We start from the raw sequence: 24,307 nt of genomic DNA, 5'->3' as shown, positions 1-24,307 counted from the left end.
TGTAACTACACGAATGGAGTAAACACAAAACATCTTCATGGGAGAATACTTTTAATGAGGTATGTTCTAAAAAGGTTGCTAACTCGGATACAAAGGCACTTTCCTAAGTTGAAACCTAAAATCCTTTTTAAAAATAACATTTGACTTCCTTTTAAGATTTAATTATATTTAATTTTTTACAAAACAGCAGAAAATTGATAACCTGGTACACCAATTGCTAACAAACAATTGCAGGAAGGTTGCCATCAATGCTTGTTTTGCATAATAATATCCAAGACAAAGCTTCTTCCAGAGAAAATGAACCTGTTATGTCACATTGTTAGACGGCCTTTAGTGGCTCCATGAGTATGCATATCTCTCTCTCTCTCACACACACACACACACACACACAAGGTAAATAATCATGAAATTGATGCTAAACCAGTGTCACACTTACAAGTACAATGCCATCAAGAGTTGGAAAAAAAATCACATTAAATGGAAATATGGTCTTCATTTGAGTCTTCAAATCAAAACCTGTCAATAAACCTGTTAATATTATAGTAAACTATATCACTGTCCATTCCAACTGCTATGTTACATAAAAAATACTTTATTAAAAGCTTTTTGAAACCACATCTTAGGCCATGTTATTTGTAACAGTGCAGTTAATATTGCAACCCAGATTTGTTAAAGTTGAATTGGGATGTTTATAAAAAAATTAAAAAGTAATATATTTTAATGCTCCAGCAACATGCTAAATTAGGTCTTGCGTATATTAATTTCATTTAAACCAAATCGACAAATGGATGGTTGGATCTGATTTGTGATGGGATATAAAATGTAGAAATCAAGAATTAACATGACGAGGATATAGGCCTAGGAAGATTGTGTCCACAGTGTACCACTGTGGGTCAGTCACAAAAGGTATCAGACAGCACACACATTTTTTTCTCAATGTATTGTTGCAACTTGAATGGCATGTTGACATGAGTTACATCCAAACAGCTATTCTGGCGAGTGGTCTAAATATTTCACACTTTAAAATGTACATGTACACATAATATTCTCTTGGGAACTCAGTACAGCTTGTTCAAAAATGAAGAGTACATCATCTCAGATTTTGCCATCAGTGTCTGAATAGCTCCTCTCCTCATCGCCACTGACAACGAGGTGATTTTGGCAGTGTTGTAAGAAAGTGTCCAGTGTTACAAAAGCCTTCAGGCAGGGCACACAATGGTAGGCCCTCCGAAGCTTGGCCCTAGGCTTCTTAGAGATACTCATGCCCTGATTGCACACACTGCAGTGTCTCATACTCCCTGTAGGCTGATGCAACTCCTCATGCTCCTTCAGGGCAGACTGCAAAGAAAACACCTCAGCACAAGATGGGCAAGGAAACTCTCCCTCTTCCTCTTTCATGGGAATTTTCTTTGGTCTCCCTCTGCGAACCTTGACCAAAGTTCCTCTCATCTTCTGTGATTGGTTGCGTTTAGTCTTTTTTGGCATCTTCTCAGCTAACTTGGTCTCCTTGGCTGCTTTCCCAACCTGCTGAACATGGCTTGGTGGTTCTTGACTATGGTTCTTGACATGTGCTTTAAGTGACAAGTGGTGCAAGAACACTTTACCACAAACGTCACATGGGTAAGTCTCTCTTTTCCTCCGCTTGCTAATCAGCGGCCTTGGATCTCTTCTGATATCCTTCTCTCTGCTGTGGGACTCTTGTCTGTGCAAGTACAGCTTGGCAGTGCTTGGGAAGACCCTGTCACAGGAACGACAGGAGAGGAGTTGACTCTTCTGCTTGGACTTTCTATTTACCCCATTTGTGCCTCCTTTTGGCGGGAGATACTTAGAGATACTCCACTCCTTCTGATGCGTGGATCGCTGATGACAGGCAAGGCCAGCCCCTGAGCGAAAGCTCTTGGAGCAAAGTGGGCATTGGTTTGGCCTGTCAGGAACTGGGGCACTAGTGGCATCAGGGGAAGGAGAGTCCGAGGGGGGAGAGTCAGGGGGTGAAGAGTCAGACAGGGCAGATTCAGGCGAGGGAGAGTCAGCGGGAGGGCTGACAACCTTTGCAGTTCGCGAGGCAGATTTACTACAGCCAGCCTGCTGATGGTGAAGCAGTGCTTGCTTTTGGCTAAAGCCTTTACCACATGGAGCACAGGCATATGATCTGCTATCATGATGGTGGGACTGGTGATGAAGGGACTTATCCTGGACACTCTGAGAGTCTGAGGTTGAAGCCTTGCATGCATTGCATGGAGCATCTAGCTGAGGTTTACCACAACAGAGCTGACAAGGGGCTGCATCATGAATGCACTTGTGCAACTGCAAAGAGGATAGGAGAGAAAACTCCTTGCCACAGGAAAGGCATCGGTGACGCTTAGGTAAGGCATGTTCTCCCTGTTGGTGGTGCAATAATTCAGCCATGTCAGAGAATCCCTGGCTGCACTCTGCGCACACACACGGGCACACATCAGGCAGTAGTTGGTTTTGGCTTTTACTCTCTTGCTTTTGTGCCACGAGTTTTGCCAGATTTGTTAGCGCGTCTGATGCAGGCTTAGTCCGAGCAAATGACTCCTGAACTCTTGTAGTGTTCCAACTGCAAGGAACTGCATCCATCTTCAACCAAGGCACCTAGTTGGAGGTACAGAGGATAGTCTATTAGACACGTTCATGAATAAAGTAAATATAGGAAATGCATCATCCTGATGCAAGGGAAAACTTAGATATAACCTACAAAACATTTCCTTGTTCTCTCTTTTTATAGTACAATGGTGGGCTGCAGAGACGGCTGTATATTTGTCACCCTCTGTAGCTCAGTTGGTAGAGCACGGCGCATGCAACGTTATAATGGTGGGTTCGATTCCCGGGACCACCCATGCGTGCACGCATGACTGTAATTCGTTAAAAGTGTCTGCTACATTTCATATATAATCCCTTAACTACCTACTGCGTCTCACAACTCAAATTATAGCAGGCACTGCAAATGTGGTAGTTGAGTATTTAACTGTGTGTAAACGACGTAAAAGCTTTACCACCTGTATAGCAAAAAAGTATACACGCTGGGGTAATAAAGCAAATAGCATGAACCATTATGCAGGAAATCGCTATAACGTTAGCTAGTTGCGTTAGCTAGCTAGCTAAACAAGACCGAATGTTAAAAGTGCCCCCACTCCTATAACGATATGAGCTTACCTTTTTTTGTCAATCAAACTTGAATACTGGCAACATATCCGTTTCCAACAAGTGTAGAAGTAATTTTTCAAGATAAGTACTTGGCTAACGTTACCAAAACTTTGTTTTCATTTCCCTGTAGCAACCGTAGCCATGTGTTCCAAAGTGAAGCCAAGTTGTTTGTGTACTTTGAGTTTTGATAGGACTACAAAACCTAGCATTCTGGTACTTCCGTTTACACCAATGAGTCATTCAAGAACACTAACGTGTTCAGGAAAGTTGGTAATGTTAGAGAAGAACCCAATGATGTAATGTACATATAGGTAGGGGTAAAGTGACTATGCATAGATAATAAACAGCGAGTAGCAGCAGGGTATAAATGGGGGGGGGGGGGTCAATGCAAATACTTCGGTTAGCCATTTAATTAGCTGTTCAGCAGTCTTATGGCTTGAGGGTAGAAACTGTTTATGAGCCTTTTGGACCGAGGCTTGGCGCTCCGGCACCTATTGCCGTGCGGTAGCAGAGAGAACAGTTTATGACTTGGGTGGCTGGAGTCTTTGGCATTTTTTAGGGCCTTCCTCTGACACTGCTCAGTATATAGCGGCAGGTAGCCTAGTGGTTAGAGTGTTGGACTAGTAACCAAAAGGTTGCAAGATTGAATCCCTGAGCTGACAAGGTAAAAATCTGTTGTTCTGCCCCTGAACAAGGCAGTTAACCCACTGTTCCTAGGCCATCATTGACAATAAGAATGTGTTCTTATCTGACTTGCCTAGTTAAATAAAGGTAAAAAATAAATAGGTCCTGGATGGCAAGAGCTTGGCCCCAGTGATGTACTAGACTGTGTGCACTACCATCTGTAGTGCTTTGTGGTTTTGGCTGGGCAGTTGCCATACTAGGTGGTGATGCAAACAGTCAGGATGCCCTCAATGGTGCAGCTGTAGAACTTTCTGAGGACCCATGCCAAATCTTGTGTTTTGAGGGGGAATAGGTGTTGTCGTGCCCTCTTCACAACTGTCTTGGTGTGTTTGGACCATGATAGTTTGTTGGTGATGTGGACACCAAGGAACTTGAAGCTCTCAACCTGCTCCACTACAGCCCCGTCAATGAGAATCGGGGCGTGTTCGGCCCTGCTTTTCCCGTAGTCCACGATCATCTCCTTTGTCTTGATCACGTTGAGGGAGAGGTTGTTGTCTTGTCCTGGGACCACACTGCCAGGTCTCTGACTTCTGGCAGAAGTCCGCAAGTTGTTGTGATTCTAGATGGCCAGATAGCTATCAACAATGACAAGAAACTGCCATGTGGGGAATCATAAGTGACTTGTTTCAGCTAGTTTTATCTTGTTCTTGATACCATGTCTTGTTTTGAGGTATTTTGACTGATGTCACGTCAATGCTAATATGGCAAAAAAATCCCTAGCTAACCAACAACTGTAACAATGTATTTGAGAGACAACAAGTGCTCATTGTGCCAATTTATTTATGTTTTCAATAAACATGGAGACGAAATATAGTTTACATGTTGTCAAAAATCAAAGCCAAACCAGTCTGTTTTGCCCCATGGTTGCGCGCGCATCGGTTTGGTTGCTAAACAACCAACCAATCTATACCTTGCAAAATATTTGTTACACCAGTGGAGGAGTACTAAAATGGAGGCGCGTTGGCTTCAAAACAGCAACCCCTATCAGTTATCTAGTGTGTATATATACTATATATATATATATATATATATCATTGGATGAACCCCAAAGTTTATAATTAGAGAATTAAGTGGAATGTAAAATATACAAATATTCGATTTAGCCAGAGAGGAGTATAAATCTGAGCTTTTTGGGTGTATGTCAGTGAGGTGATGTGTGCATCGATCACTCCCACTAACCGCCCCTAATGCACAACACATAACAACATGGCTCAGTCAAAACAAAGGGTAACAATCGTTTAATATAAACAAAAAGTTCATATACAGCAGAATACTGTAATATTTCCTCAATTTAAGGCTAAAACCAGTAATGACTACAGAAGCATGGAACTGAATGAAAACATTATTGGCCGAATAGTTTGGCACTGAAGATTAGAAAAAGACAAATGAATGATTGGAAATTTGAATTTAGACAATGACTTCCGGTTTCATTGTCCGATATCTCCTGTTTTTAAAACCAAAATGCAGTGAACCTTTGCATGACCATAAAACAATGCGACAATACAATCGTAGAATGAATGAAATTAAAATGACACAAAGTCAGATTTTTTTTTTTTAGCAAATAAACAAATGGGGACAGAGCACAGTTTAAGGCTGAAAGGCAACTATTTAAATACACCAACAAATCATTATAAAATGTGAAAATGCCAACTAAGAACATAAGTCTGCATTTTTCTCACAAAAACACTGACTTGAGAAGACATGGTAAAATGTGTACCTGGAACAAGCAAAAATCTAAAGTAGAATGACAATTAGATGATTTAATTGCAGAAAAATCCTAATTGAACTACATGGTGATCTTAAAAACCAATATGAGAATAATACTGGTACAAAAGTTATGGCACTTCAGTTTTCTCATTATCATGATTACACATCCAATACCACCAAGCTCACTGTTCTAGCACTGATTATTGAAAAACTAACCAGGATCGTGCCAGAAAAACTGATGCACGAAAAAATGTACTTCAGTTTTATTATGTTAGATTGTCATAGGGTCACAAAAAACCTGACAAAACTAATTTGAGCCATATTGTTGAAACTGAACCTAAATGCCAATCAATTCATAGGTTGCACCTCCGTCACTCGGTCGCGTCATACCATTCTAATGAACGTTCTCCATCTGCCCTCATGCATTGAGTAGAATGCTCAGTCGGGCATCAGTTCAAAACAAACGTTCAAAACCATATTGTGACGAAACATGCAACCATGAATACAAGAATGATAAAAGATAAAGAATGACTGTCACATTTTTCCTACCATAGCAGAGAAATGGTTATGAAAGTTGGAAATGTAATTACTATTCCTGCTTTACATCAGCTAAGTGAGGTCACAGCAGGTAGGCTACTACATAACCCCACTATCAACAGGTAGGCTACTACATAACCCCACTATCAACAGGTAGGCTACTACATAACCCCACTATCAACTGGTAGGCTACTACATAACCCCAATATCAACTGGTAGGCTACTACATAACCCCAATATCAACTGGTAGGCTATTACATAACCCCAATATCAACAGGTAGGCTACTACATAACCCCAATATCAACTGGTAGGCTACTACATAACCCCAATATCAACTGGTAGGCTACTACATAACCCCAATATCAACAGGTAGGCTACTACATAACCCCACTATCAACTGGTAGGCTACTACATAACCCCACTATCAACTGGTAGGCTACTACATAACCCCAATATCAACTGGTAGGCTACTACATAACCCCAATATCAACTGGTAGGCTACTACATAACCCCAATATCAACTGGTAGGCTACTACATAACCCCAATATCAACTGGTAGGCTACTACATAACCCCAATATCAACAGGTAGACTACTACATAACCCCAATATCAACTGGTAGGCTACTACATAACCCCAATATCAACTGGTAGGCTACTACATAACCCCAATATCAACAGGTAGGCTACTACATAACCCCAATATCAACTGGTAGGCTACTACATAACCCCAATATCAACTGGTAGGCTACTACATAACCCCAATATCAACTGGTAGGCTACTACATAACCCCAATATCAACTGGTAGGCTACTACATAACCCCAATATCAACTGACACAAAACAAAAGGTCAAATGACCACCTTTTTCCCCCCATGTTAGACAGTAAAAGAAAAGAGAGCATTACACATTCTTATAACAAAGGCTTGAAATACAGCTGTGTTGATATCCCAGGACACCGTTTTCAATAGATCAAGAAACTGTGTAGGGAGGCTTACTAAAAGTTGCCTCTGAAAACCCCCATCAGCATTAGCAACCCTCAGAGACAAGGCAAAACACAGTCATTTACTATATAACAAATATGAACATTTGAATTCTTAATATACACAATTTTCACTTCTATAATTATTAAAGTTTACAGACAACTGTTTTAAGTTAACCATAGTACATAAGAGTAGATGTTGTTGCAAACAACAGGAAGTACAACAGTAATTTTCTCTACTGTCTGAAGAACTTCCTGGATGGTCGTGACATTGTGTTGCAGATTGTTGATTTAGATTGCACTGGTTTGTATAGAGTCTTCAGAAAGAGGAAATAGACAAAGCAACATTTGCATCGCATTGTTATGAACACCACAAACATACATAATATACATTTGGTAAAGTGTCAGATCCCCCTCAGGTTTACACTATTTGAAGGGTAGACAAGTCTCATTCAGTTGCAAATGACAAATTCATTTTGATCCAATTGATGAACTTTCATACGTGCCACAGTTTCATATAATCTAGAAAGAAAATTGAAGTCTGACGATTACTAAACAAAATAGCAAATAATCAAGATGATAAAATCCAGCTATATCTAGTTCAACTAATACTTTATATCTAGTACAAACTTCACAACAATTGAAGATCCCCATTCGCATCCTATTCACATTGAGGCCTTGGGATTCAATATGGCATCCCGATATATAAGCCCTGAAATAAAGTACCTTTTCCTGGTCTACAGAGCAGCTACTAGTAGCAGCTGTGACACCTCCTGTATCTTGTTGTACTACATTGGACCATTTCTTCATTAGATATTCAGACTGGCCTTTTACTGGACTCAATATATCCATGACGGGAACAAGTGGGGACAAAGTGGTAAAAATATGAGGACTAGTTTTTACCACAGAACTCTGTTATAAACAAACGATAAACAAAATAACTCAAGTATATTCTCTCTGAAACTTGAAGGTTGATCAAACAGTCATCATCACCCATTCAGAGTTCAGTTAAAACTTTTGAGACAAACAATACTGATTTAATGCCAGTATAAATTAATTTGAACTGGCCCATTAACCGATTAGACAAGTACTTATCCCTTCCAGATTAAAATACCAGTCATTTATACAGTACAGTATAGAGTTCCAACAGCAGTACAATAGTGAGTTCCAATAGCAGAACTCACCGCTGTATGTCAGGACCCTACTCGATGCCTACGGCGTGAATTGTAACAGCCTACTACTGAGACGTTCGAGCCAGTGGCTCTAAGATAATACACTACAGAGTCAGTGGAATGAAACTTGCCAATGCAATTATTAACAGAGAAAGGGCAGCAAGAAAAATATTGTACAAACGGTAGTTCAGGCCAGGGTTTTTGAGTGAATAATCTATACGCGTGGGCAAGGTATTTTTTACACTATGTCTGCCAGTCATGTCAGAGGAATAAAAACCCAAACTCTGTTTTACAATCTGTTCACCAGTGCATATAGCAGTGGTTTTCAACCGGTGTGACGCAGCTTCACTGTTGTGCCTTGAGGAACTTTCAGTTGTGCACTGAAACTTTCACTAATCTGAATTTGTTGTGGGGGGGGGAAACACTAACGAATGTGAACTGTGGAATTTGGACTTGGGAGCACCAGCGCAGCTCAGATAATACATTGAATGACACATGGTTCCATCTGTGTGGCCGTTTCAAGTCCAGTGCGCTCAGGCTGTTGTTACGTTTGTATCATTTGAGGGACGCGCATCACGAGCAAAGCCATTTGTATCCATTTACTTCGCCTGTGAGAACAATTAGCATAACCAAGTCTGATTAGGTTTAGCTGTACCACAGCCGTTGCCGTAGAAACAAACGGAGCGTGGCTTTGTGTCCGTGGTTGCACCTTTAACAATGCAGAAAACTGTTAATATGTAGCCCAAACCGAAAAATATATAAAAAAAATAATATATATATATATATATATATATATATATATAATACCGGAGCTAAAAAAAACATTTCTAACTCTGATTCACAGGACACTCTTTAAGGGGTACACACACATTCAAATTAAGGAACGATCAAATTAACTACATTTAACCTATAAAAAACATTTGTCACAGAAAATAGATGATTTGCAGTATGGATCATATGAGATGCATGCCATTACCACTACATGAATAGGGAAATTGCAGGTGTGCAGCAGAATGTTTTATCCCATCAAGGTGTGTGCCACGGTTAAAAAAAAGGTTAAGAACCAGTGGCATAGAGGCCTATCTCTTGTAGTGATTGGGCGCGTCAGCGAACATATACTTGAGTCTGTATGCTTCAGCCAGGAGAAGGCCTACTTCCTCGTTCCCCCAGTGGATTGTGGGAAGGTTCTGGAGTAACATGAGAAGACCCTGGAAAGGCAGAGACACATTTTATGACATAAGCACCATTTTGGAACTGGATGGGATGTGTGTGAATAATCCCCGATGGGCCCCCAGTCACAGTCACCATCTGAAAAGTGTCATGAACACTGAAATATGCAGATCATTTTTTTTAATGAGAGCTTTTCACTGGAGGGTCTGTTAGACCATAGAGAAAAAAGGTAATATGTTTTCAAATACCTTGAACAACAGAACCTGCTCGAGTACTGTACAAACAGTTCAACAGTCGACAGAATTAATGGTACCTGAAAATCGACCATGGAGAGGATCTCTTTGCGCCACTCGATCAGGAAAGCAGCACAGACGTACAGGTGGAAGTGGGAGAAGCCCTCTTGTTCAGCCTGCAGGGAGGGATACACGACAGGTCAGCATGTGATGAACACGTACACATCATCTCTGTAAATCCCACAAACATTCAGATCTAAATACAAACGTTGAATGCAAATATCTATGTGTTTGTCTGTGTGTCTGTGTGTGTGTGTGTGTGTGTGTGTGTGTGTGTGTGTGTGTGTGTGTGTGTCTGTGTGTCTGTGTGTGTGTGTGTGTGTGTGTGTGTGTGTGTGTGTGTGTGTGTGTTTGTCACCTGATAGGTGTCCCAGAGGCGGATGGTGCAGCGTAGAGGCAGCTCTCTCATCAGCAGGTTGTTCATCCAGCGGAAAGCAAACTGCAGGTACTCCACCTCATACCTCTTAAAGTAGTTGTGTATGTCCTCTGAGAGAGAAAAGGACGCAGCCCCACAGAGAGATGAAAACTGACCCTGAGGTCATTGGAAATAATACACACCGGCCTCAGATACTGTAAGCAACATGAGGAGACCATATCTCACCATCGATTCTGCTGACCAATTCTTCCAAAGCTTTAACTTTGTTCTGAATCCCTGGCTGAGCAAAAGTGTAGTTGTCCTGTACAGATACAACAACAATAATATCAACAACACATCACGAGGAGGATTTCATGTGTGGTTGTGATTGTGTGGGGGGGGGGGGGGGGGGTCTGCTGGAGACAGAGGTTCAGAATAAATACCATGAGCACAGATGGAGAAAATAACTGATTAACATTCTAGATACTAACCTGTATTCCATCCAGCAGCTTGGTCATGCACCAGAAGCTGTCTGCCTCAATGTTCCTCTGGGTGTCAAGAGGCAGGGACGCTACGTCAAAATTCTCCACATCCTCCTCTGTAGAGACAAACCGCAAATATCACAGTCATCCACCCCTACATCCAACACACTCAGGGAAGCAGAGGTGCCGGTTTGCAATGCTGAAAAATAACCACGCAGGGGGAAAAAACTTATGCATGTAACTGCCAAAATAAAGGAAACACCAACAAAGTGTTTTAATAGGGTGTTGGGCAACCACGAACCACCAGAACAGCTTCAATGCACCTTGGCATAGATTCTACAAGTGTCTGGAACTCTATTGGAGGGATACAACACCATTCTCTGTGAGAAATTCCATTATTTAGAGTTTTGTTGATGGTGGTGGAAAACACTGTCTCTGGCACCGCTCTAGAATCTCCCATAAGTGTTCAATTGGGTTGAGATCTGGTGACTGAGAGATATACATACCCTTTAAACCCCCTAGGTTCCTTTGAGGCCTCTCTTTCAAAGTTACTGAGATCTCTTCTTCTAGCCATGGTAGCCAAAATAAAGGGCATCTGGGCATTTTTATACATGACCCCTAAATACTTAATTAACTCAGGAACCACATCTGTGTGGAAGCACCTACTTTCAATATACTTTGTATCCCTCATTTACTCAAGTGTTTCCTTTATTTTGGCAGTTAGCTGTATATTAATCCTTCGGAAATGTAATATAAGACAAGATTATTGGACACCCTGTCAGAAGATTCAGTGGCCATTTTCATTTCATATGGAAAAGCCTCGTCTGGTTCAGCGGATCTACGACACATCATCCACCAGCCAACCTACCAACAAATTCGGAAAGGAATACCACAAAGAATGGAGTGACCAAGTCATTGATTCCCTGGACGTAGCCGCTGGCTGGGTGGCGGATAGCCCAGATAAAGAGGATCCTCTCAAACACCTGATGAACACAAGGCACAGACAGGCATGGATACAATCCGACGAGATATTACACGTCTACACTCTTAGAAATAAAGGTGTTATCTAGAACCTAAAAGGGTTCTTCAGCTGTCCCCATAGGAGAACCCTTTGAAGAAGGGGTTCCATGTAGAACCCATTCCACAGAGGGTTCTACATGGAACCCAACATAGTTCTACCTATTTCGGGTGATATCCATCAATGCCCTGGACCTCACTTTATCACGAACCCCATCAAACGGCCTATGTACCCATGCTCCTCTTGCGAACTTTGGATAAAGAGTAACAGCAAAGCTTTGGTATGTTTGGAATGCGCGCAGTGGATTCATCTAAAATGCAGGGAATTCTAGCTTTGGGCACGGGGTCAATGAAGCTTACCATTGCTGCCGGTGTGCTGTACCCGCGGAGGTGTGAGCATTGAAGGTGGAGTGGGACCAGAGGACTTACTGAGGGTGGAGAGTGCACCGGAGGAGGGGGGATCCACAGCGGAGCGGAGACCACCTGAGGCGAGTGACGGGGGACACGGTGGTGAGGACGATGGAGTAGCACCTGGGGAGGGGCGCTCCATGGCGACAGAGAGGCCACCGGAGGCAGTGGGAAGATGGCAGCGCAGTGGGAGGCGAGTTACAAGTGGATCGGGAATTCAATTAGGCCTTTGGGAAGAAGGGCTTACATTTTGTGCACTTAAACGTCCGAAGCCTCCTACCGAAGATTGATGAGATACGCCTGTTGGTTTGCAAATCAGAGGTTTCTTATGTTTTCCTAAGACATGGTTGGATTCATCTGTTTGTGACTCAGAAATTGAGTTGAGGTTGAGGTAATTACTCTGTTGTCAGGAAGGATCGGAATCGGAACGGTGGGGTGATATGTGCGTTTGTAAGATCCGACATTGCTTTTAACGTCAGATCGGATTTAAGCGCTGATCTGGAGATTGTCTGGCTGGATATCTGCCTTCCCAAAACCAAGCCGATTTTGTTGGGGGTGTGTTACAGGCCAGGCCGCCCAATCAGAATGCATTCTATGAAGGTCTTGAAATTGTGTTGTGAAACAGTAATGATTCCCTGTTGAAGGAAATCATTTTGTTAGGGGTTTTCAATACTGATGTCTGCAGAAAGAATAGCCCAACCCACAATGTATTTATGCACTGTTGTAGATCACTTGCTCTGACCTAAATTATAAAAGATCCCACCAGGATATGTCAAACAGTGCAAAGTACAATTGACTTAATATTGGTGTCTGATAAATCTAAAATATCGCAGAGTGGAGTAATAGTATATGGAATCAGTGATCATTTTATTACATTTTGCACAAGGAGGATTTTTAAAGATATATTTAAGTGTTACAAAACCGTTAGAATCAGAGGACTCAAAAAATACTGTGTTGAAATGTTTAGGGAGGAAGTGGGTAAAATTGACTGGTCACCTGTGCTAGATAGTGTAGGGGTAGACAGTGCCTGGGAAGTCTTTAAATGTAGATTCCTTGATGTGGTGAATGTGATGGCTCCCATTAGACGGGTCAGGGTAAAGCAGAGATCTAGCCCTTGGTTTAATTGTGAGAGTCTAGAATCTATCCAAGCAAGGAATAAGGCCTTTAAGATATTTAAGAACTCTCAAGAGCAGCATGATTTTGTGCTATATAAATGTCACAGAAATGAAGCACAGAGCAGGATGGATGAAGCTAAGAGGGGTTACTTTGCTGAGAAAATAATTGAGAACAAAAATGACCCTAAAAAGCTTTGGAAATCATTTAAGGAACTAGGCTGTAGTAGTACTACCAAAAAACAAACTAAACAGTATTGGGCTGAACATCAAGGGGGAGATGGTATATGAAAAAGCAGAGATTGCCAATGAATTCAACTATTTTTTTAACTTCTGTTGCCAGCAAGCTGCCCACCAGTTCTGGTTTGTATGGAAGCAACCAAGTCAAGAAGTATTAGGTAGTTAGGGGTTCAGCCAAACTCTTTTTATTTTGCAAAGGTAGCAACAGCCAAAATAGTCAGTATGCTGGCAGAGCTTAAATGCTCCAAAGCCACAGGCCTGGATAATATTCCTGCAAGGTTTCTAATAGATTCTGCTGAGCAAATTGGCCGTTGTATTACACATATCGTTAATCTCTCTCTTGAACAAGGCACCTTTCCCAGGGACATGAAACAAGCTAAAGTTATACCTCTGTATAAGAAGGGGATAAAGTCTGACCCTGGGAATTATAGGTCTGTATCTATTCTCTGTGTAACATCAAAGTTCCTGGAGAGAATTGTACATGAGCAAATGTATGAATATGTTAACAAACAGGGTCCAATGTATGATTTTCAGTCGGGTTTTTAGAAAAATATACTCCACTGACTCATGTCTACTTTACTTGACAATGCTCTGTGACTTCATCAGGAAAGAGATTGATGATGGAAATCTGTGTGGAATGGTACTGCTTAACCTACAGAATGCCGTTGATACAGTTAACCACTGTCTCCTAATCTCCAAACTGGAGGCACTGTGGTTGAGCAGTATCCCTCTAGGCTGGGTAAAGTCCTATTTATCAGGTAGGGAGCAAGTAGTAGAGGTTAATGGTTCACTGTCTCAGGCAAAACCAATGAGTTGTGGCGTTCCGCAGGGGAGCGTGCTTGGGCCTCTGCTGTTTATGTTGTATATTAATGATATGAAAGATGCTTGTTCTTGCCGTCTTTTTCTTTATGCGGATGACTCTACACTTCTGGTGTCTCACAAAAGTAAAACTATGTTGGAGAGCATACTTAGCACAGAGCTTACTATAACATAAGCAAATGGCTTGGAGATAATAAGCTATCTCTGCACTTAGGGAAAACTGAAGCAATTATTTTTGGATTCAGACCTAAATTGTGTAGGTCGTCTGAAATCAGAGTGGAGTTAGGGGGTGAGGTGCTGACTACTAAAACCTCTGTTAGCTACTTGGGATGTAACCTTGATGGAAGCTTGGAGGGTGTGAGCATGGCCAATAAGGTGCTAGGGAAGGTTAATGTCAGGAGTTTTTTGGGTAGAAAGTCCAAGCTGCTTGATAAGGACTCCATGAAAGTGCCAGCTACTACCCTCATTCAATGCCATTTTGACTACGCTAGTACTTCCTGGTTTGGGGGCTTATCTAAACTTATGAAGGGGAAGCTCCAGATAGCCCAGAATAAGCTGATCAGGGTAGTACTGAAGGTGAGTCCACGTACTCACATAGGCAGGAGCTGCTTTCAGGAACTAAACTGGATGCCTGTTGAGGCTAGGGTGTCCCAGATTAGACTAGGTTTGGTTTACAGGAGTATTTATGGTCCTGCGCCAAGATATCTAAGTGATTACTTTCCTCGTGTTGGGGATGCACACAATCACAGCACCAGATCAGGTGTTGCTGAAAGGTACTTTCTTGTATACTGGAGCCTCAGAATGGAATGAGTTGCCTCTGCCCATAAAACAACGTCTTCTCTGGGCAGCTTTAAAAATAAAGTAAAAATATGTTTGACGTCTTCTGTGCCCATATGAATAACCCCTATGATGTAACTGGAATGATGAGAGAGATGTTCTTCTTCTCTGTTTTTGTTTTATTATTTCACTGCCCTACTGTGTTTAACTGTGTTCCATCTTGTCTAGCCATCTTGTCTCAAGAGGACCACAATGGAAATAAGTCCCAGACTTTATTGTGTGTTATCCTCCATGATTTTATTCATGTGCATGTATGGCTTTTTCAAGTTTTATGTGTGCTTGTTTTTTTTTTAAATGGTCGAATTAATAAACTAAACTACCTGAAACCAAAAAAGGGTTCTACCTGGAACCAAAAAAGGGTTCTACCTGAAACCAAAAAAGGGTTCTACCTGAAACCAAAAAAGGGTTCTACCTGAAACCAAAAAAGGGTTCTACCTGGAACCAAAAAAGGGTTCTACCTGGAACCAAAAAAGGGTTCTACCTGAAACCAAAAAAGGGTTCTACCTGGAACCAAAAAAGGGTTCTACCTGGAACCAAAAAGGGCTCTCCTATGGGGACAGCTGAAGAACCCTTTTGGAACCCTTTTTTCTAAGAGTGTATAAAAAGAAAACATCTATATAAAAATAATAATTATTGTTGCCTATCCAAGCCAGGCAAATAGTATGAAGAGCTGACAGAGAGAAGCTCACCTCTTGCACCGCAGGCTGCTGGAAAAGTGGAATTAGTGGGTTTGTCCTTGGAATATCAATGTGGATCTGTGGAAACAAAGCATGTTCTACTTAAACACTGACTCACTACAGTAGGTATGATCTACTTAAACACTGACTCACTACAGTAGGTATGATCTACTTAAACACTGACTCTCTACAGTAGGTATGATCTACTTAAACACTGACTCACTACAGTAGGTATGATCTACTTAAACACTGACTCACTACAGTAGGTATGATCTACTTAAACACTGACTCACTACAGTAGGTATGATCTACTTAAACACTGACTCACTACAGTAGGTATGATCTACTTAAACACTGACTCACTACAGTAGGTATGATCTACTTAAACACTGACTCACTACAGTAGGTATGATCTACTTAAACACTGGTAAACATTGGTATTTTAGGATTTGGTGATTCATGTATTACCTGTCTATATGTGTCTTTGTAAGTCTCGTCTGTCCTGGAGTGGTAATACTGTTCAATGAAACCAAAGTACTCATCTCTCTTCCTCTTCAGCACCAGGTCTCTGCGCTCCATGTTGACTGGGAGGTAACCCTACCACGATAGAAAGGACGAGAAGAAAACATGTTGTTTATTAAACAAGAGGAAATACTCTTGAAGATAGGAACAGTAACAGGAAGTGTGATATGAGAATTTTGAACATATCACAACAAATACCAAGAGCAATGTGTGTGCAGTTGTCACATACATGCAGTGACAATTTGGCAAGGGATATTATTTTACACTGCTACAATTGCTCAGAGAAAGACATTTTGTTGAACAAGTAATAATAAAATAAAAACATTTAAAAAAGATAGGATGTGAAACCCAACCCAACATATCGTCATACTCCTTGTGTGTGATCTCCAGCTTAGCCAAAGGTCATTATGGTACTTACAGAGAGTAGGTCAAAGGTCATCATGGTACTTACAGAGAGTAGGTCAAAGGTCATCATGGTACTTACAGAGAGTAGGTCAAAGGTCATCACGGTACTTACAGAGAGTAGGTCAAAGGTCATCATGGTACTTACAGAGAGTAGGTCAAAGGTCATCATGGTACTTACAGAGAGTAGGTCAAAGGTCATCACGGTACTTACAGAGAGTAGGTCAAAGGTCATCATGGTACTTACAGAGAGGAGCCTCCATGTGATGGGCCTCACTTCTCGTGGAATGCCTGACCAGCTGTGCTTCCGGAGCTCCTCTGTGGATCACAAGGCCCAGGAGATAGAATGAGAATACATACTGTACATTGTAAATAATAGAATGAGAATACATACATTGAAAATAGAACATTGGCCTTCTATTAGCTACCTCAATCTACACTGAACAAAAATATAAACGCAACATGCAACAAATTTCAAAGATTTTACAGAGTTACAGTTCATATAAGGAAATATGTGAATTGAAATAAATTCATTAGGCCCTAATCTATGAATTTCACATGACTGGGAACACAGATATGCATCTGTTGGTTACAGATACCTTTAAAAAAAGGTAGTGGTGTGGATCAGAAAACCAGCCAGTATCTACCAGCCAGTATCTGGTGTGACCACCATTTGCTTCATGCAGCGAGACACATCTCCTTTGCATAGAGTTGATCAGGCTGTTGATTGTGGGCTGTGGAATGTTGTTCCACTCCTCTTCAATGGCTGTGTGAAGTTGCTGGATATTAGTGGGAACTGGAACATGCTGTCGTACACGTTGATCCAGAGCATCCCAAACATGCTCAATGGGTGACATGTCTGGTGAGTGTGCAGGCCATGGAAGAACTGAGACATTTTCAGCTTCCAGGAATTGTGTACATATCCTTGAGACATGGGGCCGTGCATTATCATGCTGAAACATCAGGTGATGGTGGCGGATGAATGGCACAACAATGGACCTCAGCATCTCGTCACGGTGTCTCTATGCATTCAAATTGCCAACGATAAAATGCAATTGTGTTCGTTGTCTGTAGCTTATTCCTGCCCATACCATAACCCCACCACCACCATGGGGCACTCTGTTCACAACGTTGACATCAGCAAACCGGTCACCCAGACAACGCCATACACGTGGTCTGCGGTTGTGAGGCAGGCTGAATGTACTACCAAATCTTTTAAAATTATGTTGGAGGCGGTTTATAGTAGAGAAATTAACATTAAATTATCTGGTAACAGGTGGACATTCCTGCAGTCAGTATGCCAGTTGCACACTCCCTCAAAGCTTGAAAGATCTTTGGCATTGTGTTGTGTGACAAAACTGCACATTTTAGAGTGGCCTTTTATTGTCCCCAGCACAAGGTGCACCTGTGTAATGATAATGCTGTTTAATCAGTTTTCTTGATTTGCCACACCTGTCAGCTGGATGGATTATCTTGACAAAGGAGAAATGCTCACTAACAGGGATATAAACAGATTTGTGCAAAACATTTGAGAGAAATAATGTTTTTGTGCATATGGAACATTTCTAGGATCTTTTATTTCAGTTTATGAAACATGGGACCAACACTTTCCATGTTCTGTTAATATTTTTGTTCAATGTATAGGGTGTTGAGTCTCACCGAGGTCGGTGTTAGGACAGGATAGAAGGTATTTGAATTTGTCCAATCGACTCTTGTCTCGCACTGTCATGATTGGGGCCCCCGATGAATTTTGGTCAGAGATCCTGGCGACCAACGGGATGATGGGGCGGACTGGGAGAGACTGTTGCTTCTGCAAAGTGGAACGCACTGTGGAGGAAGAGAGTGGAGGATCATGGGACTGCAGAGTGACAAGTCACAAAGAGCAGATTACTGACAATATCAAGGCAGTATTGAGTTGATAATGAGCTATATCTTAAATGGGATAATACGTGTTCCCTAAAATCCACCGCTGACCCCCTGCCCAGTCCATTACCTATATTGGTGTTGAGCAGGGCCTCACTGCTGGACTTCACCACCACTCTGCCATTGATCTGTCCACAGTCTGTGGCCTCCTCATGCTGAAGACGGACCTCTGCTGTCGGGGGAGCCAGCCGGTCAGCAGGCCCTGTGTCTGGCTCCCTGGTGGTGTTAATGGGTAGTTGTGGAGGAAGAGGATGTACCTGGTGTGTGGAGTGCAGGGTGGGCGGGAGAGATGAGGGATGGATGGGAGCTAAGAAGTCCTCATCCTCCTCATCATCAATGTCCCAGGCATCGTTTGTGCTGCGGGCAAACTCGTGGAAACTAGACGCCTTTTTGGACTTGAGATTATTTGCCTTTGGAGTGTCTTTAGGAAACCTGCAGAGAGAAAATGAAAAAGTTTAATCTACGTGCCACTGATATAAAGAAGAAACCATTGAGCAGCTACAGCTGTCTCATGGTAAACACACGCTGATACATTGACAATATACACTGAGTGTACAAAACATTAAGAACACCTTCCTAATATTGAGTTGCACCCCCTTTTGTCCCCAGAACAGCCTCAATTAGTCGGGGAATGGCCTCTACAAGGTGTCGAAAGCGTTCCACAGGGATGCTGGCCCATGTTGACTCCAATGCTTTCCACAGTTGTGTCAAGTTGGCTGGAGGTCCTTTGGGTGGTGGACCATTGTTGATAAACACGGAAACTGTTGAGCGTGAAAAACCCAGCAGCATTGGAGTTCTTGACACAAACCAGTGTGCCTGGTACCTACTACCATACCCAGTTCAAAGGCACTTAAATATTTTGTATTACCCATTCACCCTCTGAATGGCACACATACCCAATCCATCTCAAGGCTTAAAAAAAATCCGTATTTAACCTGTCTTCTCCCCTTCATCTACACTTAAGTGGATTTAACAAGTGACGTCAATAAGTACAAAAAAGTATGAATGTATGTACTTGTAAGTCGCTCTGGATAAGAGCGTCTGATAAATGACTTAAATGTAAATGTAATAAGGGATCATATCTTTCACCTGGATTCCCCTGGTCAGTTTACGTCACGGAAAGAGCAGGTGTTCCTAATGTTTTGTATTCTCACTATATATAATATAAAAAGGAACCGATGAACCAAAAAGGTATAAAAAAGGCAATAAAAGAATAGTGTAAAAAATAAGATCAATATAATAACGTGGAACAATCAAACTAAACAATACCATCCACACATATTCAAAGGCTTGGCAATACAGACGAGACACGAACATCAACAATCTAAACTAAGCATGCGAAAATCTATGTTGAATCAATTAAAAATAAAAGGTTAAATAAAAAACATCTGCCGAATGACATATATTCTAAATCCCTGTGGGTTCCATGCAGATCAGCTATGCAGAGCACTTACGTGCGGTGTATTCTGGGGTCAAGGGGAGGATGCTGTGCTCCATAAACTGGTTGTATACTGTAGAGGAGAAAGAGCAGTAGCCTAGCTGTACTTCATTGGGACAACGTGGGCCCACAGAGGCCTCTTTTCATGATTCATTGACAATGTTGGTCATAAGGCCGTCATTGTAAAATAAGAATTTGTTTTTAACTGACTTGCCCAGTTAAATAAAGGTTAAATAAAATGTTTAAAAAAATAATAATACAAAAAAAATTACAGTGTGAATTTTACAGGTTGAAAAGCATAGACCCACCCAGAGCAAACATAATGGGCATACTGAGGACTTCTTAGCTCGCTCCTAAAATATTAATCTAAATTCTGTTTTGGTTTTGGATAATGGTTGTTACAGTAGTACTGTGGGTATATACTGTAGCTTTAAGAGATTCTGTGAACAGCTTGCCAGGGCGAGTGACAGACTTACCGCCACCCCATGGAGAGAGTATCCTGTTCAGCGGATGCTCGCATGTTGAGCACTCATCTGATGATGCTACAAGAGCTGTGACCTGCAACACAGTCCAAAGGCGCCTGTGTGCCTGTCTCCCTTTGTGTTCTGACGTGAACCAAGCTCGGTCCAGGGTGCAATAGCCAAATGTTATCTGGGCTACGTTGTGCAGATAACTGAATTAGTCAAGTCACTGGGTCTTTGACACAATAATAGCTCATGTTGTAGTAAAATGGCTCATCAGCTGTGTCTTTCGGGGATATTTGTAGAATCTTGACTTTACCTAGTAACCTTTTAATAGTATGTATTTATTTACAGACTGTATATTTGTGTAAAATGCACAATGGTAATGCCCTATCATGTCTGGATGGTATCTCATAATGGCTTTATTACGTAACTTGTTCTGTCAGGATTGGGAACAGTGTTGTTTTCTCACCAAAGGCAACACCCACTCCTTAGAGACTACTCACATTACCTTGGTACCCACCACACCCTACCCTTGCCCTGGAGCCTCAACAGACCCAGGCAGCCTGGCAGGAAAACAGCCATTCAACTGCCTGGGCTGATTTGGGCCTGTAATTCACAAAGCATTTTTAGAGTAGGTGTGCTGATTTAAGGATCAGATCACCCCTATCCATATACTTTTATTCATTGTGATCTAAAAGGCTAAACTGATCCTGGATCAGCACTTTGTGAATATGGGCCTTGGTCATGCATTTCCAATGTGACTGACATCTGTGTTCTCCCATCCCCCATGTGACTGACCCAATTAGTGACTTAGAAGGGTGACTGACTCAATTAGTGACTTAGAAGGGCTAGAGAGTATTAAAGGAACGCACCAACACGGAGGATAAACCTGTAACGAGAATGATTTGTACTTTCCATTCAACATTATGTATCTAAAATAACGGATAATATTAATTCATAAAACTGTGCATAACAACTAAAATGTAGCCTATTGGGATAAAATAACGTTATTCGCTAATTGTTCACAGGAACAAGATGAAAAACGTTAGATCTTTAAAAAAAAAACATTCTGCTGAAATATTTAAACTGGGTTCAAGAGTTTAAAATGAATAAATCAAGATGCTCACTCTTGACCAGAAATGACTGTCACCTCTAATAGCTACAATGTTGTAATCAACTTCCCCTTATGATCGTTTCTGAAGAGATACACTGTGATACCACCTAAATCGTGGACCATAATTAGATAGACACATTGTGTTGATTTTCCCACCGGAAAATCTTTTCCACAAGAAAAGCTATATGCCAATTTATTAGTTAAAACTCTATTGGGGACGTTTCTGAAATTATTTTTCTCAGTCTGCTGCATATGTTACATGTCAACATTCACCCGTTACAGACCACCTGACATGTTGTATGAACCATAGGTTGTATATGTAACGTTAGGTAACAACATATGGTAGCCAAGACAAAGGCATGATTATGACCTCATATGAGCTCTAATAAGTGCTATAGTGCAACAAAGACCACCACTTCTTTATTGTCTAAAGAAGTGCTTTATAAACTATCCATCAAACAAGGTTAAGCATAAGTTTTATTCACCTTTAATGGCACTGTAATGACGCAAAGTCAACGACGTTATGCCCACTAAAATACAGAGTTAACTCATTATCACAATACACAATTCTAATCTTAATCATCACGATATTGTTATCATAGACGAGAGGGAGAACTGAAACCTACCTCCCTGGAACCTTTGCGTTTTTCCGCCAGAAATGAATTCTGTTGTCGGTGGCCATGCTTGGAAATCCCCTCAGACTAACACCGCGCGCAGTTCTACAAATGTACAAATCATTGGAGACTATTTTAACGTTTCCGATTCAATATACTAAACCTTGTTGTATTTTCTGCGACCAACAACAACGTTTTGACATGTGACAATAATGTTATTTTGTTGCAATTGGCGAGAACGTATAATACAGAACGATGGAGGTCGCCATCTTGGACACATTTACATGGACGTGTGATTGGCGGACGGGTTTAACAGGTGCATAGACACTTACCAATAGAAATACTATAGCGAAAGAGAGTCAACCTTCTCTGAACACGCATCCTTCATCTTGTGGTGTTACAAGTAACATTCAACGGTTTAGATGAAGGCGGGAAAATAAACATTCGTTATTATTATGTTATTATGACTAGGTGTCATAACAAAGGTGTAATAAATTGTAAACTAGCTAGCCTGAGGCCTTCTCTTGGCCAATGCTCCTACACCCCAGATATCACCTTTACATTTTTTACAAAATGTTTGGTCTATTGGTCTATTGTCTATTGTACATTCATACTGTACACTGTTTGGGATTATAACCTGTAAAGAGTTGGGTTTTATTATGAGCTAGCCAATACGATCTGCTAGGCCTTACAGTGTAGATGAAGTTCAGCTATAGACCACTCTGAGGTTATTACATCAGGCCCTGCCTCGTTCTGCTAAACGTCTATAGGTTTATCTGATTTTGTTGGTCAGATTTGTGAAATTGCGATAGGAGAGATAGAAGGTTATGTATTAGTTCTAGTTCCACCACTATTGTATTTTATGTTACATAGTTAGTACTTCGTAAGGGTCAGGATTATTTTTACAAACAGAAACAAATCAGCATGAGAACAAATACATAGACTTTCATATATTTCAAAGCAGAAGCAATAATTTTGTAGACTTTGTTCCTAGGGCTGGGAATTGCCAGAGACATCACGATACGATATTATCCACTTCACGATACTCAGGTGCCGATACGATATGTATTGCGATTCTCACGATTCAATGTCTATTGCGATTTGATGTTCCAAACATATTGCTCACTAAATGTCAGCTGCAGAGCAACAAGAGAAAGAGTTTTGATCAGTCAGGGAAATAAAAGTGCTGAAAACATATTGGCTCACTATTTTAAAAGAAGATGGAGAACAAGTCGGTACTAGGAGTCAAATAATATAACGTCATCCAAATAATATCACCATATGTAACTGTATCGATTTGTTCCCCCATCTCTACTTGTTCCTAATTTCAAGGCTCTGCATTGTGTTCTTATTCCCACAAGAGGGCAGGCATTTTCTGATGTAGATTAATGCTACGCAGAATTGTGGGCTATTGTTATTCTATTGCCTTCAATACAGCATATTGTTATTCTATTGCCTTCAATACAGCATATTGTTATTCTATTGCCTTCAATACAGCATATTGTTATTCTATGGCCTTCAATACAGCATATTGTTATTCTATGGCCTTCAATACAGCATATTGTTATTCTATGGCCTTCAATACAGCATATTGTTATTCTATGGCCTTCAATACAGCATATTGTTATTCTATGGCCTTCAATACGGCATATTGTTATTCTATGGCCTTAAATACGGCATATTGTTGTTCTGTTTATTTCCTTCAATACTGCATATTATTATAATCTGAATCTATAGAGCACATACTCAAAGACCCCTTACTCAATGGCTTTCACAGATTGCTCTTTCAAATGTAAATGTAGGGAAATGACAATTCTGCACATAAATGAGCTGGTCTTTCCTCATTCTACATCACCTTATATTTGAATGTCAGGTAGACTTCTCTGTCTGGTTGCTTAGGGAAATGTCAGGTAGACCACTCTGTCTGGTTGCTTAGGGAAATGTCAGGTAGACTTCTCTGTCTGGTTGCTTAGGGAAATGTCAGGGAGACCACTCTGTCTGGTTGCTTAGGGAAATGTCAGGTAGACCACTCTGTCTGGTTGCTTAGGGAAATGTCAGGTAGACTTCTCTGTCTGGTTGCTTAGGGAAATGTCAGGTAGACTTCTCTGTCTGGTTGCTTAGGGAAATGTCAGGTAGACTTCTCTGTCCGGTTTCTTAGGGAAATGTCAGGTAGA

At 41.2% G+C, this 24,307-nt stretch overlaps 2 protein-coding genes across 4 annotated transcripts; both read right to left on the bottom strand.

Annotated features, from left to right (window-relative positions):
• Positions 1-34: 34 nt before the first annotated feature.
• Positions 35-3,395, bottom strand: LOC139557833 (zinc finger protein 667-like). The gene is made up of 2 exons (XM_071373072.1): positions 3,175-3,395; positions 35-2,613 (listed from the first exon to the last, which is right to left on the bottom strand). Exon 2 carries the CDS (start codon positions 2,596-2,598, stop codon positions 1,096-1,098), a length of 1,503 nt encoding a protein of 500 aa, XP_071229173.1. The 5' UTR covers positions 2,599-2,613; positions 3,175-3,395; the 3' UTR covers positions 35-1,095.
• A 1,675-nt stretch (positions 3,396-5,070) lies between these two features.
• Positions 5,071-22,412, bottom strand: LOC139557832 (TBC1 domain family member 22B-like). Of its 3 annotated transcripts, XM_071373069.1 has the most exons (13): positions 22,146-22,412; positions 19,958-20,014; positions 18,574-18,935; positions 18,240-18,407; positions 16,828-16,898; positions 16,125-16,253; positions 15,669-15,734; positions 11,415-11,529; positions 10,556-10,662; positions 10,311-10,386; positions 10,068-10,195; positions 9,730-9,825; positions 5,071-9,454 (listed from the first exon to the last, which is right to left on the bottom strand). In XM_071373069.1, exons 1-13 carry the CDS (start codon positions 22,199-22,201, stop codon positions 9,326-9,328), a joined length of 1,560 nt encoding a protein of 519 aa, XP_071229170.1. In that variant the 5' UTR covers positions 22,202-22,412; the 3' UTR covers positions 5,071-9,325. The 3 variants fall into 3 exon arrangements, 2 of the variants coding, with proteins under 2 accessions (XP_071229170.1, XP_071229171.1); XM_071373070.1 differs by lacking the exon at positions 19,958-20,014; XR_011671476.1 differs by lacking the exon at positions 5,071-9,454 and having other exon boundaries at positions 10,068-10,235.
• Between the last annotated feature and the right edge of the window lie 1,895 nt (positions 22,413-24,307).

The sequence above is a fragment of the Salvelinus alpinus genome, chromosome 28 (assembly GCF_045679555.1).
Source record: "Salvelinus alpinus chromosome 28, SLU_Salpinus.1, whole genome shotgun sequence".
Taxonomy (NCBI): Eukaryota; Metazoa; Chordata; class Actinopteri; order Salmoniformes; family Salmonidae; genus Salvelinus; species Salvelinus alpinus.
This window is presented reverse-complemented; position numbering and strand designations above follow the sequence as displayed.

Bases quoted from the DNA above. Each gene is read 5' to 3' on its own strand.
- LOC139557833 (XM_071373072.1), bottom strand. From the start codon at position 2,598: ATGGATGCAGTTCCTTGCAGTTGGAACACTACAAGAGTTCAGGAGTCA.
- LOC139557832 (XM_071373069.1), bottom strand. From the start codon at position 22,201: ATGGCCACCGACAACAGAATTCATTTCTGGCGGAAAAACGCAAAGGTT. The intron at 11,530-15,668 runs GTGAGCTTCTCT...TGTGTTCATCAG, and splicing joins AGCAGCCTGCGGTGCAAGAG to GTGTTTGAGAGGATCCTCTT. The intron at 9,826-10,067 runs GTGACAAACACA...CCCTCCCTGCAG, and splicing joins GCCTCTGGGACACCTATCAG to GCTGAACAAGAGGGCTTCTC.